We start from the raw sequence: 17,336 nt of genomic DNA, 5'->3' as shown, positions 1-17,336 counted from the left end.
CTCCCAAGATCTTGCAGGAGCTCTGGTCCTTGCCGCTGCTGTTGGTTTCGCTGGCTTCAGGACTCCTCCTGCAGCTAAACCACAGGCCCAAGAGGAGCAGGAGTCCAGCAAGAGCCCAGAATGGCCACTGCTGCAGGGCACCAAAGAGCAGGGCTCCCCAGCCCTCGTCCTGCTGCTCCGGGGGCCCTTGCTCCAGCTCCTGCAGCAGCCGAGCCATCTCGCGGTCAAGCAGCTCCTCACGCTCCTGCATTCGCCGGTGCGTGGCCTCATCCAGCCCATCCCCAGCTGGCTGGGGGTACTGGATCAGGCTTTGCACGAGCACGAAGAGCAATGACAACAAAGCCATGGTCTGCAAGAGGACACACAGAAGGGGTTCAGTAGGGCCAGCATGGAGGCAGCCAGTGGGGGGCAGGAGCCACAGGGACGTGGCAGCAGGAAGGAGAGGGCCCCTGGCAGCTGGCAGGAGGCAAGGCCTGCACCGCTGCCCCAGCAAGCACCGAGCCTGAGCAAGGCACTCCCACCAGGGGCTGGGCCCTGGATGCAGGGACAGAACACACGCCCCCGGTGCCGGCGCTTCTGCCCCAGCCCTCCCCCAGCCCTGCCTCCCCACCGCCTGTGTGCACTCACCGCTTGCCCAGGCTCTACTGGGGCAGCGGCAACCCATGGGGCCTTTAATAGCTGCCCCCATTGTGACACGGCCCCTGTGCTGTCACAGGCCCCAGAGCGCATCACAGGCCAGCCCCACCCGCCATCCCCAGCCCGGGAACTCATCATGGCCCTGGGCACCCAAAGCCTCAAGAGACACAAAGTGCAGACCCATCAGTCGTGAACCTGGGAACCCCAGAGCTTCCCTGTACAAAGCAGGCACAAGCGCCCTCCCACACAAACCCTTGTCAAATATAAATATGGGTGACACGATCCATGGATGCTCTTGGTATACGGGTGCAAGCTTTATTTAATCTTGGAGGGGGACATTTTTTATTAATAATATTTATATTGATTACTTTTGGGGCAGTATGTCATATAAGCTAATGTTTTGTTACAGATTTAGTGAGAAATCTTTCTGAAAGAAATCCAGGTTGCTTGAATGATGCACAGGAAGATCTAACACCCTCCTTTAAGAGGCCCAGTAAGTTAATTACAAAATTTTGGTGTCTTCAGCAACCTCTCAGCTCTTAAAACTCTATGGTTCAACACAGTGCAAAATTCTGGGATAGCCAGGATTTTGTTCAGAAAGTAGAATGTCTCCTTTTTCAAATTTGTAGCAAAGATGTACATCTGTCACTCCCACCATCTTCAAAATTGTCTGCCTTAAACAGAGTTAACCAATCTCTCTGACTTGTTTGATGTTGCGCTGGTTAAATAAAGGAAATTCTGACTCTTTCTGCTATCTCTGTGTATTTATCTCCAAAGGACTGTGAGTACGGAAGAGTCATCCCCTATATTCCTCAGCTCTTCTTTGGGGAACTCACCTAGAAATGGAACTGCAGAAATGGGGAGGGAGGAAAAAGAAACAGGATGTGAATCGAGCACCTGCATAGTGACCACAGATGTCCACTGCTAGACAGACACTGACGTCAGGCAGATCGTGCCCTCCAAATAGTGCTCAGAAAGAGAACAAGTTTGGGATTTCTGAAACTGCTCTGAATTGGATTTGCTTAAACACATGTCATTAGTAAAAGTAATCAAAGAAAGAGTTTTGATCCCTCTTCCAAGCTGATGCCACTTATCATGTCTCTTCCCCCTGCATTCTTCTAGGGAAGCTGTTTTTGATGTTGTCCCGTCCTTCTTTTTATAAGAGAGCAAAAATCCTTTGTTAAGTATTACTCTTTCAGTTTTGTTTCCTCTCATCTTCTGAGATATAGTAAAGTGAACATTCAGCAGAATAGTTTTGTATTTTTTGAATACAATTCTTCTTTTATCCAATTGAGGCCCTTCTGTGATCACGAAAAAACAGCCTCCAGTCAGTGACATCAACAGTTTACACTCATAAGAGCTTGACATGGGTCAGTTCTCCAAGGTTATTCTTAGTTCAACTGCTATGTAAGCTGTTGATGTCACTGACTGGAGGCTGCTCTTCAGGACATGATATATATGATAATTATATGACAGAAAATGCAACATAGAGTTGAATCTGACCTTCAAGTTCACTAGCTTAAAAAAGGAAAAAAAATGTCTGCAAGAAATTTGCTGCTTTTCCCATTACTAAGATGTAATAAATGCCTTCAAGTTTATACTCAGTCGACGGCATATACACATGGACAGCAGCACCCATCCATCTTCAAGCTAGGGTACATTTTAAGTCTCAATGATCACTGCCTCCAGAAAGCATTTTTGAGACAAAACAGGCAAAGTCTTTTGCATATCTAGACAATCATCCAATACTAGGATCTTCACTCTCACATAAACACTTCATGTTTTTCCATAGAGGAATCTGAGATAGATTTTTCTGACAAATAACAGACCACCAAAAATTAATTAAACGACAAACAAGGGAAAAGCACCACTTCCTCACTCAGCACATTTTCCTTGATTTTCATTAAGCATTCAGATTTACAGACGCTGATATTGCCACAAGAGCAGTTTTTTTCTGGTTTTACTTCCTCTTCTAGTAGAGCAAGCACAGCTGCAAAATGCAAGCTCATTTCTAGGCTCTCTTACACATCACCAGTTTACCACATTCCAACCAGTCATAGCTGTGCAACACCCCGTCAGGGTACTGGGATTACTGCAGTGTCACAGACAGCTTAAGTGAGGCTCATGGAGCTGTACAGTTTTAACTACGTTTTAGATGTATAATTAAATGATGCATGACATGGAAATAAGCCAGCTGTACTGAAACTGAACAAACTAACTGCTGTGATGCAACAGTTAAGCATCTCATCAGTTATAAAATGAAACAGGTTTAAAGCAAAAGCAATATAGAGAACAGAATGCTTGACACTGTTAAATAGCATGTTCAAAGGATAATTTTTGAACATTAAGGAAATGTACTCACCCAGTCAAATTTTCAAAAGAATTCATGGCACCAAAATGTTCTCTGTTTGCTTTTTCACCATGTTTTAAGAATGGATCACTCTTAGGGGGAAGAAAATCCGGTGTGCAAAACACTGCGGGAAACTAAACAATCCTTAAACATGGCTAATTGCCATGTGGAGCTGATGGTTTAGCACGGTCATCCTTCAGCAGAGGAGAAAGAACTGCCTGTCTTTAGTTTACTTAGGTAAGATGAAAAAAGTGAGGAGTGTGAATTTGATCTCGCTTCAATTTACTTCAGTGGAAAAACTCTTGCCATGACTTCAGTGAGAGTGAGACTGCACCTTAATTCATTCTATATGGAGAAAAACAAACCAGCTGAGAATAATGCTTTTGTTTATTAGATTTAAATTACTACCATAGTCGTTTTGAACAGTGCTAAGTAAATCCTGCTTTAAAAGCCAAACCTTGCCTTCAGTCGTGCTTATTCCTCTGTACTGTGTCACAGTGCAGGATTCCTGGTCCTCTGACCAAGTCACGGCTGTCACAGTAAGCATGGTTTGCTCTGGGGAATGGCCACATTCCCACACGGGAATGATACATGTTTGTGGATATCACTGGTGACAATGCCCAAATCTGGCCTGGTGCATGCCCCCCAGCCAAGAAACTAGGGTGCACACTTTGGTAATATAAATGCATTCACTGAGAACACAGACTACACTTACTGAAATGTCCATGAAAAGCAGCCAAGTAAATCAAATCAATAGGGTTAAATTTGCAATTTCTCTCTTTCTGCAGGAAAATTTTAGGATAGCCACAAATTGAGAAAAATTTGATTTTTTTTCTTCTTTTTCTCAGAAGGCAATCAACCTTCTGGGTCTGGCTATTCTTTACTTCTCCCTATGAAGTAAAATCTAAAAAGACACACACGATATTTATGGAAGGACCTCCCAATGAATTAGGAAAAATTATTACTCAGAAGATAAAACAGAAACAAGACTGTCTACACCGTATGAATTAAACATACAAGAATTAGGACACAGAGCCTTCCATCCTTTAGTAACAGAACTGATGCTGTCCTGAAAATGACATGAATGAATTAGACTGGTGTATGAAAACCTTCTGCATCTGCTCTAGAGGTTGGAATAAGGATGTCAAATGAGGCAGCAGACAACAAGGATGTGCTGCTTAGGGAAGCTGTGGTTGTGGAGTTCTGCAGTTTGGATGAAGGTCACAGGTTATCTCCATCTACATGAAAATGAGTGATAAATATACACTGTCGGTCTTAAGACTGAAAGAGTACTAGGCAAAGAGGGTTAAAATATGGAATATTACTCAAAATCATCCCCTGGTTTTCTAAAGATCCTAATCTTCTATTAGAAGACAGTTTGTTACCTTCTCCTAATATTAAAACTACAGTAATAAAAGCACCTCAATCTTGTAGAAGTATCTAAGATACACAGATTAAGTAAGGTATATGCACTGAGAGCACCCTAAAAACATCACAAGAGGAGTGACAATTTCTGGGATAGTAATGACATGAACAAGTATCTAACTTAAGTCTGAGTGAATAAGAGAATTTTTCAACTAATGGATATGGGAAAATGTGAAAAGATGAGATACATGATTAAAGATCATAGTGGATTTGATTAACACAGGTGGAGAATATATGACTTTGATTCTGTACTACAACGTATTTTAATTGATTTGTGTGTAGTTTTAGTTTTATACATGCACAATTTTTTTAGAACACATCTTTAGACTGGGACAAACAATAAAGGAAATCCATTGTACGACTTTACATTGATCCCGACATCATTCACTGGAATATCTTAACATTTCCTGCACAGATTCCCATTCGTTAAGATGACGACCTTGAGAAGAAGGAAACCTATAGCTGCCATTCAGAGAAGGTCTAAAATTTTAATTGCTGTTTGAACACAAAGGAGCTTTGACATGCTGTGGTTTATTGAAGCACTCCTGCAGTTATAGACACATCTTTAACCACCCTACCCTCTCCCTCTTCCTCCATCCACCACTGATTGATGCAACTGGAAAACTCAGTAACTGCAAAGTCCTGCTTACTTCCAGCTCTCCTGCCCCAGCAAATGCTCAGCTCTTCTGGGAATATGGAGCTATGCCATAAACACATTGCACATGAAAGGAGACGAAACCTTCCCTTCAAAGACACGTGTGACCAGGTTTTTGGAACTGCCTGATGTGGCCAGTTCTCATCTGTTTTCCATAAAGAAGGAGAAGAGCCCTGTATTCTCCTCTTCATGATAGTTCAAGTATTAATTCCAAAGAACAGAGATGCCAGGACTTGTCAGTGACATGACTAACAATTTTATGACAACTGGCAAAACAGTTCATTTCTCCTACATCTTATTCTCAGAAACCTTGGAATTGTTTTGTCTGAAAGATTTGGGGGGAGGAAGGTAGACTTAATTCTCACAACTATATTAAATACTCAGTATATGTGATATCCTGTTGTCAACACACAAAATATAGTTTGATTATGATAAGCCATACTGGAATCATTTACAGTACATAAGTGTGAAAAAACAGCATTAAATTGTTTCTTGTTCCATGTGGAAAAATATACACCTTCCAACCCCCCAAGAAAGTAAGACAAAGCACAATAAATTCTGGTAATTCTCTTTCTTCCGACTTTTCAGTTCCATCACAGCTCTCAAAATTAAGATTTATGTGCTATTTTGCATCTGCATCTGTTGTTGATTTTCCCCCCCTACGGGGATATAGGTGAATAAGTTTGGACAGGAAACGGTATCCCTCAAGCCAAACTGAAAGGTTTATAAAGTTGCTAATAAAAGTTTGGATCAGGGCCTAAATATCAATCATCTGCTCATTGTCTTTTTAAACGAGCTCAGGCATTTCCCCAACTGTTCCCAGCAGGTCTCTGCCACTATTTTAAACTAAGATTTCAGCCTTTTTTTTTTCCCTGTGTTGACCTCAATAATTTTTCTTTCTCCCCCTCTTTACCTGCCAAAGGCATCCATCAGGATTTTGCCAAAGGCTATCTGCTTTTGAAGTTGAGAGGAATTCACTAATCGTGAGTGTCAAATCCACAATAAATGCCGTCGCCATGTGGTACATGCTGCTTTTGGGAATTATCTCAAAAGGCCTGGCTGTGAGAAGGCCGGCTGTATGTTAGGAGGGTTTTACTGCTAACTTTCGTAACTCACGTCAGGTCTTTCAGTTTCTCTATTCATTGGCTTCAGTGAGTGCAACTGTTTCCCAAAGTAATAAAAATGTTGTCAAGATCCCTTGATCTTGCTTCCTCTGTCTCTCTCACACAAACACATCCAAACACATTTATATACACAGTGGAATAGCATGCGCAGTGGCACGCAAATCTAGCAAAAGAGAAGCTTGTAAATAAATAGCAAGTCATTCTGCTTACTCAATAAATTTCTCTGGGTGTTAAACTCATGATAAACATATCATAAGCCCCAATGAAGGCTTTACAGCCTGTCCCATCACACCATCCTGAGTGTAACTCTGCAATGCATAGGAAGACATAAGTTTGAAAAACAGAGCAGAAATAGCTCCCATAAGGGCAAGGTGCTGACACAGCTGAAACATAACTAATGGGAGAGCACTTGTTTTCACTAAAGAAGAAAGTATCAGTGACACACCTCTGTGCCTGTGCAGGTGTGCTGTACATTCAAAGCAAAAAGAAATCTACCTTCTTTAAAAACTTGTCCATTAATACATAAATATGTCTGTGTTGAAATCCCTCGGTACCATTCTTAACAAGAACTACACACAAGACTAAGAAATTCTGCAGAGAAACACGCTTTTGTGATCCAAAGAGGCAAGGAGAAAGAAAACCACCTATGAAGAGTTTAACATACCCACTTAGTGATAGAAAAAGAATTATTACAAAAATAAATGTCAGTCCCCTTGAAACACTTGAGTCAGCTCTCTCAACTTCCTCTGATGCTGTAGGAAGGTGTGAACGTCCTCCATGTCTCACATCATCCCTACCAGCCACATAGGAATGTCTCCAATGCACCTCAGAGTGTTTCAAGTACCACTCCCCTCTAATTTATGTAGAGTCTGTTAACATCCTCTTGGAGCAAACAGAAATAATACTTTTAAAAGACAGTTATACTTCAGAAACATGTGCCCCGACACAACAAAAAGCCCAGATTTTAATACTGCCCCAAGGCAGAATTCATCCATCTTTAAGGCTTCTATTGTGTATTTCCTGGTTAGTAATACAAAAGAACTGCTGGCAGTATCACATCAAAACGGAAGTGGCAGAATCAGAAAAACTACTGAAAAGTTTACCTTTATAGGAAAGCTTCAGTCTTGGGATATTTTGTTTTGACATTCCAGTGACTGGAAGGAACAGCATCACTAAAGACAGCGGGCTGCAGGCACGTGGCACTTGCAAAGCTCTCATTCTGCTCTCCTCTTCTGTATCTTCTTTTGTACTATGGTGAAGTATCTCCCCACTTTTCAAACAATCCAAGTTTGATCTGGAAGAAAAAAAGAAAACATCTGCAGATCTGCTTTACTGCATAAGTAACAATTCTGTAAGCAAGCCAGACCTATCTTTAAGGAGCACCTCAGTTAATTTCTTTGCTACAAAAGTATTTTTCCTCTAGTACAAGTAAATATGTTTTGTTTCCTTAATACTAAATTTACACATTTTGACATTGGAAAAATATGTAAACTTTTCAGACACCAGTGTCTAGCCTAGCTAAAGTTTAAGCACAAATTAAATTAATGCAGTATCCATAAAAAGAACATATGACATTCAAAAGTGACCATGCAACTTGATAGTTAATACTAGTCCATTGGATATCTTATATGTTTTATAGCTCTTTTTGTCTCAGTACAACAGCTATTGTGTGTTTATGCTATGACTAGAATGAACTGTAATGTCTCAGATGCCATGGGGGTACAAGCTGAGTTAACAGTGAGTACATATCCATATCCATCAAAAACTTTTCATAAATAAACTAAGAAAACTGGACAGAGCAAGCAGTTGTGTTTCGTTTTAATAGAGAAAAAAGTCAAAGCGGATGATGGATTTAAAAGTGTTTTCAGTATGATATTTCCAGCAGAATAACTGCCTCAACTCATCCACCAAAATGTCCTATAAACTTTAATGAGTGTTTCAGGCTGGAGTCAATAGGCTGATATGGGATTTTGTTAGCACAGTGTGTAACTAAGCCAGCTTTGCAACACTTTTCACTTAGTAAGAATCATTCGTAGTCCATAAATCTTAAAGTTTTTTACAAACGAAAGCAATTATCACTGCCCTTATTTTCCCTATGCAAAAACGGAACCATAAAGCTGCAATGAACCTATTTCCTCAAGGTCACACAGCCAGCACAGGAGTTGAAAAGAAAACAGCAACAGCAGTCCTGCTGTCCTTTGTACCCAGCTATCAAGGATCCCTTTTGCCCAATAACTCGACTTTTGCACGTGAAATTATTTGAAACGGCATCTTGAGTTCTGAAGGCAAAACTTCACGGTTAATAAATCACAGAGATCAGAGTATGAAAATATTTGTGAGACCAGATCCTTCCCCCTGCAAGTGCCTGATGCTAGAGGTCAAGGGAGATGGCTGGTGAAATGACAAATGTCAGTGTTTGAGTAATGCTGGAAAACCAAGGAGTAAGGAAATGTTATGGTTAGTCGAGAGATTAATGGCTCATGATGTGCCATGAAAATTCTTTTCTGAAAGGAACTGGAGCTGCCTGATTAAAAGAGCAATCCTAGTGCCCACATCAGCCAGCACTTGCACAGACACCAAAGGATAGGTTCCTCACAAGTCCATGAGAGATGCAGCACAGCTTGTGGCCCCTGAGCCTTTCCACTGGTCTGTTATTTGAACTCCTGCAGCACTAGGTCTTGCAATTCTGTGAGCTACAGCAGCACCCAGAACCAATTCAGCACGTCCTGATACAGGCAGTTCATCCTTCCTGGCATGAAAGGATGGAAACAGAATCCCTTCAGTTCTCTCTGACACAGGAAATCTTGCTCAGATGGGCTTTCTGAGCCTCCAGACTTTCGCTCAGTAGCAAAAGACAAGGAAGTGTGCAAGAAAAGCATGATGGTGAAAAAGAGGGAAACAATCCGTAAAATCCCCAAAGCATAATTCCTATTGCAGAACACTAAGCTTCTTTCTTCTCAGTCCCCTCTTCAACACTCATATTCAGTGTCTGAATGCACTACTCTTGGCCAAGCGTGAGTACACGTTCATGAAATGACATGGAGAGAAAACAGACAAACATGAAATGCCTGTTTCATCTTTCTCTTCCCTTTATTACAGTATCAGATCCTAAGAGAACACCCTTAATTTCTTCTGTGCCAACACATCTATTTGAGGGTGGACCACGAAGGACTGAAGTGGATTAGACCATCCCAGGGTTAAATCGCCTTTAAGAAATTTATTTAGAGGTGAAAAAGGGGAAAAGAAGGAGAGGGGAGGAGGGGGAAGAATATGTGAAAATGAGACACCAGCCCTGTTCATCTTCAGCAGGATGATAGTGACAAACCATACTTCATAAAGAAGCAATTAAGAGGGAGCCAGTCTCACTGCAAGTATGTTGAGAAGTCATGGCCTGAAGCCATGGGCCTCAGCCAACAGGGAACTCACCAAAGGATATGGGGCTCATTTTCTTGAGGCAAATTACTGTGAAGAATCAGGACTAAATTTGACTAAAAAACCAGTTGTGTCAATGCACTGTCATTTGCTGAATTGATTGAGAATCAGCACCAAACTCGGGCCTTCGGCCATAGCTCACAACCTCACTTTTTCATGTAGGCTTTTTTTGCTAATGGGAACCTTCCTTTGTTTTGGTTGGTTTTTTTTTTCCTTTTCCCCTTTTATTTGAATAAAGTCTGTGAAAAACCATTTGCTTTCACAAGGCAGTTAGTTTACACTCGAGGCAGCTGCTCTGTGAGCTCGAGCCAACCCTGTCCTGTCTTTAGATTCATTGCAATCTGGCCAGATTGTCACATATATTTTTAGTTTATGATGATCCTCTAATACAATTCCACACAGAGTCCTTCCAACAGTCTAGCTCAGGTTAATGAACTTCAGGCCAACTAACTTGCCATTAATCATCAGGAAATGCCCTTCCTCTCTGTAACACATGCAATGTCAATCAGTGTCCTGTGCTGAAAAGACCCACGGTCACGCAGCTCAGTAGCAAACAGTTCCACGGGCAGAAATAAAACATAAAACCTAAACGCAAATTTGACTCCCCCATTCCTTCCTCCCCTCAAAAGTAAGAAGAATTTGGTCAGAGAAGGAAAAATTACTGGTTTGTTCAGTTCTTCGATACTTCAGCTAAGGACCAACACATTGTAAAACCTCCTCACCATGAACAGATCCAAAATAACTGAGGAAAAAGAGTCTGAAATGAAAAATGCTGAGGCTAAAGCTGGTTTCCCACCTTGGCTTCAGCTAGGAAATAGCACCGCACTGTGTTCATTATCACCTGCAAGACCGACCAGGGAAGGAAGCCAGGCATACACCTCGCTGAAACAGGGGCATTTCCAATGGAATAAAGAAGCTTTTATTTGCCCCATGTAGGGGTGGGAGGCACAAGGCTGAGGAGGGGCTGAGCAGCCTGGCTCCATCCTGCTAGGACCTCCCTGCGGGGCCCATAAATTGGGAACAGGCCGTAGGTTAAATGCCAAAAGACAGAAAGCTGAACTGCTGGTGCCCGGCCATCCTGACAGAGAGAGGGGCTGGACCTGACTGGCACATGTGGGATGCCACATCTCTGAAATGAGGTGTCACCTCCCTGCAATTGGTCAGATTTAGTGGAGCCTATAAAACAGATTGCTCTGAAGCTACTGTCTGAAACAAGAAAACCTGGGGCCAATTTACTAAACATAATTTATTCCAGGCCCTTTGTGGCAATAAACAGAGCTCTTCAGCCTTCTCAAACACACAGACAGTAAGGAGTTCTGTGCTTATGGGAGCTTTTTCAGATCGTTCAGCTCAAACCTATCTAAATGCAAAGTCTTGCATTCACAAATACTGTGTAGTTTCCGACTTCTCCTGGCATCATGAAGTCCAGAGCTGAAAGGACTGTGACCCATCTGCAAACACACGCTTTATAAACTGTATTCGTGTAACTCTTGGTTAGTTCTGTAAAATAAAAACCTTTATGGAATTGGAGGATAATTTAAAACCTGTTTCCAACACTAGGTTTCCGAGGTCATTTTGAAATTCAGAATTTTACATTCAAATAAAGAGTTACGGCTCAGTTTTAGTGAACCTAACAGCAATGCTGCAAATTGTGACAGCTGAAAATCTAGAGCAACCCAGTCATCATAAGCTTATGAATTCATTATAAACTTAATGAGTAAGTTGCCTAGGCCACGTAGCCTCAATATCTAATTTACTATCACTGATGCTAGAGTTTTTCTTTCTTTTCCTCATCTATCCTTGTTTGAGATGATCTCGAGGTTTTATTTTGTCTATGGAGTCAGAAGCCAGCAAAAGATGTCCCTTCTAGACATCAATAAAATAGCATGAGTGGCCTGTCAGACAAACATACTGCTTTAAAAGATTTAAAACTAATCACCTACAAGAAGAAACAAAAATTACCCCGCCTACAATTCAAATTGATTGAAAGGTACCTTATCTCTTTATGATCTCTTCCTTAAGTATATGTACTTTATATACATGCACACAAATTTAAAGCATGTTACTTTAACTGCAAATATACAAATACGTGTCCAATGCATTATGTAGATGTCTCACCTTGAAATTATCACACATATTCCAAAAGAAAAATTACTATTGAGTGGTTCAAAACTATACTATAATCATGAACTGGATATTGAATTGTCTTTGTTAATAAGAGAGAAAACGATAAGCATACATGACTCAGATTAGTAACTTATAAAATCAAATAGACTAAAAATAAAATTGCATCATTAGACTTAATATTCTTAACTTAGTTCTGCAATAACAAAGATGACATTCATCCAGAGCACAATGAAACTATGTTCTTGTGCCACTTAGATAGATGGTCTGTTGATATATTATTTGGCAGAAGATGCTTTTCACTTTACCGTGTTCTATTTTATTTCATTGGCACCTCGCCGGGCGTTGCGCCGGGCGGCTCATTCGGGGACATGCGCCGGCTCCCACAGCGCCCCGCCCGCCGCCGCTCCCCGCTGCTCTCGGGAGATCGCACACCGCAGGCGGCCCAAGCCCCGTCTCGCCGACGGCCCTCGCCACCCGCCGCCCGCCGCCGCGTTCTCCCGCTCCCTACCGGCACGAAGCGGCGCCGGAATCCCTCCTGTCCTGGAAAAGGTGCGCTAAAGAAAAAAAAAATGAACTCCGAACTTTCCACAAACGTCCCAAAAAACGAAGCCGCTGTGAGGGGCTTCGAGCTGGGCCTGGTCCCTCAGGGAACGGCGCTTTCCATTGGCTGCCGGAGTAGCCAGGGCTCCTATTGGCTGCCGCACGCTGCGGCGCTTCCGATTGGCTGCTGCCCGACCCGCCGCCCCCGGGCCGCTGCTGCTGGGGGTCTCGCCAGGCGGGCTGCAGCCAGAGCAGGACACAGCGCAGCGCCAGCAGGCGTCCGGCGGTGCTCCGTGTCTGTCGGCGTCTGCACTTCAGACAGACAAATTGCATCCAAATTGCCGGCGATTTCCACCACCTGCTATTTCTCCTCTCTTTTCCTGGATGGATTTGACAGCGCTTTCTTTCCCCCCACAGAGTGGGAAAGCAAAATGCTCAGCTGCCCCTTGGCCATCTCCGCTTCCTTCCACAGCTCCAGCCTTGTCCCTCTTTCTCTCCCCTTTCCTTTGCACTAGGTTCTCCCTCCTCCTTTCCCAGGCAGCTCGCAGCAGAGACATTTCACCCACCGGCAGCACCTGCTTCCTCTCACTCCGTCCCAATTTGCCCACTTTGAACTACTGGAGCCGCCTGCCCGCGGAGCCGGACCCGCCGCGCGCCTGGGTAATGGTGGCGTGAATGATCGCAGGGATTATTGGGGTGGGCTGGGCCTGGCCAGGTGCCTGGTGCCAGCAAAACCGCTCTGTCCCTCTCCTCCTCACCCTGGGCAGGAAACAGAACACATCAGGAAAGGCCCGAGGATCGGGAGAAGGGCACAGAGAGATCACTCACCGGTCACTGGAATAAGAGACACGACTGGGGGGAATAAATTGAATTTATTGTCAAACAAATCAGAGCAAGAGAATGAGAGGTAAACCTGCAGGGCTTTAAGCCTAGGAACGAGGACTTTTTCCTCGGCAGCTCGCAGCTGTACGAGGGGGATAAAGGATCCCCCGAGCAGCGGCTCTGCCCCCCCTCAATGGGGATGTGTCCAGACCCGCCGGTCCATGCCGGGCTTCTTTTTCAATTTCTTAATGAATTAAGGGAAAACTCCCTTTAGTCACCATTTCAAAGCCTTGAAACAAGGGGAAAACGGAGCTTCCCTCTCAATTTAGACCCGTAATTGATGCATAAGGAGGGTCTCCCCTAAATATAAACCCAAAGAAAAAGTGAATCAAGGGGGACTTTTGCTCAAATTAGCCTCCTAAAATGAGGGGAAATGCAGCGTCCTCTTCACTTTCCCTCAAGAAACACCATTTTGGGGGCTTTTGGACACGTTTTTCCTCTATGAAGGTCCCTTCAAATGAGGGTCCCCCTCGATGGAACTCTCATAATGGCACATAAAGGGCTTCCCTTTAAAACCAGGGACGGTGGTGTTTTGCCCTCAGTTTTAACCTTAAGATTATGAAAATGGGGCGGTTTCCCTCAATTCAAATCCATCAAACAGCACCATAAAGGCTTTCTTCTTCCAATTAGACAGGAAAATAATGCAAAACAGTGATTCCCAGCCAACTGAGATACAAAATCATGAAAACGTTGTGTCAATTGAGACCCTCCAAACAGTAGATGAAGTGGGATCCTCCTAAGTTCAAGCACAATTAAAGAAATGGAGTGTTTTCCCCTCAATTAAAATCCTTTTTCTTCTTGTAACTCCCCCCGCCCCCCTTTTTCTGGGGGGGGGGGGGGGGGGCGAGGCACTGGGAGCACTTCCTCCTCCTCACTGGTCGCACTTGGGGCTGCTGCACGTTGGAGAGTGGTGGGAAGTTTCCTCCCAGTGTTCCCAGTATCTCTTCCAGTGCTCCCACTGGCAAAACACTGGGGGACACTGCATGGTCTGATGATGGAGGGGTGCATTGTCGAGGATCACAGAGGGGCCCGGGGGGTCCCAGGCGTCCCTGGGGGGGTTCCAGATTCAGCAGTAGGATTTTTCAGACTATGAGTGAGCTATGTGGCCTTTGGAGGTGTCCCTTCCTCTCCTGCTCACAAGAGAGCAGCTCAGAGGTGATTTGGCTCCTGAGCGTTTCAATTTAGGCCCCCAAAGAGAGGAGGAGCTGCTGCCCACATTACACCTTACAGCTCTGCCAAGGGGCATCTAACCCCATGTGTGCTCAGAAGGTGGGGATGCAAACCCCAAATCCCATCTCCGCCTCCCTCTGCAGTCCTTTAAGGGGTTCCTCTAGTCTGGAAAACCAGTTCCATAGCTATAGTAAACCCAGAGTCTCCTGAGTGAGAAACCACGTACTTGTAATTCCTCTGCAATAGCCTCATCCCACCTCCAGCAGCCCCTGGGAAGTTGCAGGCAAGAACACCTAACCTGGTAAGCAACTCCAATTCTTGGCAGATTTCCAGGACAATGCAAAAACATTTCAAAGTATTTTTTCAAAACATCTGCTTATTGTCCTTTAATGCAAAATAGTGATTCCATACCAGTCCTAAGAAGAGCAGGCCCAGAGAAGACCTTGCTCTCTACAACTCCCTGACAGGAGGGTGTAGCCAGGTGAGGACTGGCTGCTTCTCCCAGGCAACCAGTAACAGGACAAGAGGAAAGGGCCTCAAGCCGCACCAGGGTTGGGCATCAAGAGGACTTTCTTCCTGGAAAGGGTGGTCAGGCCTTGGCAGGGGCTGCCCAGGGAGGTTTGGAGTCCCCCCGTTCCTGGAGGTGTCCGAGGAACACCTGGACATGGCACTCAGTGCTCTGGGCTGGGTGACAAGGTAGGGATTGGGCACACATTGGACTCGATGACCTTAGAGGGCTTTTCCAACCTCAGTGGTTCTGTGATTCTCATGATTCCAAATTCATTTGCAAAAGTTCTCACACCTCTAGTCACACCTTAGCAGGTGTGTAGGCCCAAGCTCATACATTTGAGAGATTTACTGCCTCCAGTGGGATCTACACCGCAATTTCAGGAAGAGGCAGGACTTGAGCCGTTACGAGAGAAAACTTTGCAAAAGCATTCCCTGGAGAGACATCCTGAAGGAAGGTGTCTCCCCCTCTTCTGACCATAGAGGGAGCTGAGTCTCCAGCGTTAATTCTAAAACTTTCGAGCTCCAAGTCTGACTCCCAGAAATTTTATTGGCCCCGCTTCCCAGCACAATACTCAGGCCTCACATGTCGAGGAAAAAAGCAGTGCAGATTAAATAATTAATGCTTCTGGGTACTGTTCTCCCTCTAAACTACACACAATCCCAAAGGAACAAAACCCTTAAAGAAGATGGATTGCTCTCACTAGCACAAGAAGGAGAAATCTGACAGGGATCTACTTCATCATTCTGCCAAGGCTTTGTCAAACACCTCAGCTCCTGCACTTCAGGGAATAAGAAGTGGCTTATAAGAAGTGACTTTTATGTCAGTGAGCATGTTATTATGGATTAATCTCGCACTGGAGAACAGTCTTCATACCCTACTGCATCACCCAAAGAGTCTGGAGGCTGCTGCCTAGTGAGCTCCTGAGTTGTATCTTCCTTGTCAATCTTATCAGCCCCTTGTTTGATTGTAAAAACGTAAACAAAATGCAGCAAGCATTGGCCCAACGGCTCAGGACTTGCATATCTCTTCCAAAGAGAGGGAGAAAAAAGAGTGTTTCTCCCAAATCACAGAGTTTAAAAGTTCATGTTATCTACATATATTTTTAAAAGAAAAAGAGGAACAGTAAAATATCAGGTAATATGCCAGTGGTGCTCCACTCTATTTCTGTTCTCTTCTTCCACTTGTAGCATCTCTAAGAATACTTTAAAACCAGCCAACCAACCAAAACAACAAAAAAACGACGTTGAAATGAAGCTGAACAAGAAGCAACCGGGCTGCTGGCTTGTGGGCACTCCACTGCCCGAGTTCCAGTAAGGGAGTTTATCCTCTCCGCAGTTTTGAGCCAGATCCCAAAGTACTGAGCATCAGCTTCTAGCTTTTTTAAGAATTTAACTGTAAGAAAAGCTGCTGGGGAGGGCCATGCTCCAGGCATATTCATGGGATTTCACCCGTGCAGCTCTCTAAGCTGAACTTGTGTCTGTCTTTTCCTCTACCTTGCTGGGCTTGGCTCATGCGTTTCTTGAGGGGAAGGCCCTGCACTGATCAAAGCATGGACTGACCTCAGATAAACAGCTTCTGTCAGTGTAGATCTATCCTAAATGGACCATTTCCCAAAGTAATTCAAGTACCTGAATTTCACTTACTCAAAACTGCTTTTAAAGAAACCTGGTTTAACACATTCCGTTTCTAAGAAACTACTGGGCAGCGCTCCTTCACTCCCTGTCAGTGTTATTCTCTGACCCTTGGAGAAAGGCTTTAAAGCAACAAAGGGCTTCTTAAGCACCAATAACTTGCTCAGTCAAGAATTCAAATCAATAGCAAGGGCAGAGCCTGACTTCAAAACCTATTTTAAAACAGAAGTTAAAAGCAGTTGCATTGCCAATTGACAAGATTAGAAAGGTTTCCTTAGCAGTTGTGATTACAAAGGAATGAACTGTGCAGGGAGAGGACCGAGCATGGAGCAAGTGGGGAGCAGGGGGGAAGAAGGGGGAAACCTTCATTTGCACTGTGGGTTTTTAACCATCATGATCATATCTCAACCAGTCTAATCTCAAAAAAGGAAAAGCTTCCTGGACATTTTTCATTTCAGCAAGAGCCTAAGGAAGCCCTCAGCAGCAGGAGATTGGAATAACTGCAATCCCTTGAGCAAAGGGAGCAGGGCGTGCTCCTCAAAGCCAGACCTTCATCCACAGCACCCAGAAGGTAGCAAAACAAGGCTACAACAAAGCCTTAAGTGGGGAATGGGTTATCAAGGGTTTTATAAGGAAAAGTCTGAAAAACAGGACCTGGAGGGTGAGAGAGGAAAGAAATAGTGAGATAGCTGAGGCCTCTTGGAAAAAAAAAAAGGGGGAAAAGGTCGGGATTAAATTCTAACTCAGCTGGAGCTGATCTTAAATGTAATAGGGGGAAATTGCAGCAAGAGGAGACTTCTTTATAGCAGCCAAGTACTGGGATAAATTCACTATAGAAACAGAGAAATCTACA

The 17,336-nt window shown here is 43.9% G+C and overlaps 1 protein-coding gene across 3 annotated transcripts in view; it reads right to left on the bottom strand.

The window, feature by feature from the left end:
* The window catches only part of LOC138110992 (semaphorin-3D-like), a 39,280-nt gene extending 31,730 nt beyond the window's left edge, over positions 1–7,550 (bottom strand). For all 3 annotated transcript variants that reach the window (XR_011151204.1, XM_069016138.1, XM_069016139.1), the window contains exon 1: positions 7,294–7,550. Coding sequence is in view for 2 of the 3 variants with exons in the window: in XM_069016138.1 (XP_068872239.1) it covers positions 7,294–7,408 (115 nt within the window). In the remaining variant the exon portion in view is untranslated. The remainder of the gene's footprint in view (positions 1–7,293) is intronic.
* Between the last annotated feature and the right edge of the window lie 9,786 nt (positions 7,551–17,336).

The sequence above is a fragment of the Aphelocoma coerulescens genome, chromosome 5, assembly GCF_041296385.1.
Source record: "Aphelocoma coerulescens isolate FSJ_1873_10779 chromosome 5, UR_Acoe_1.0, whole genome shotgun sequence".
Classification (NCBI taxonomy): domain Eukaryota; kingdom Metazoa; phylum Chordata; class Aves; order Passeriformes; family Corvidae; genus Aphelocoma; species Aphelocoma coerulescens.
Note: the sequence above shows the minus strand (reverse complement) of the source record. Positions and strands in the feature narration are given on the sequence as shown.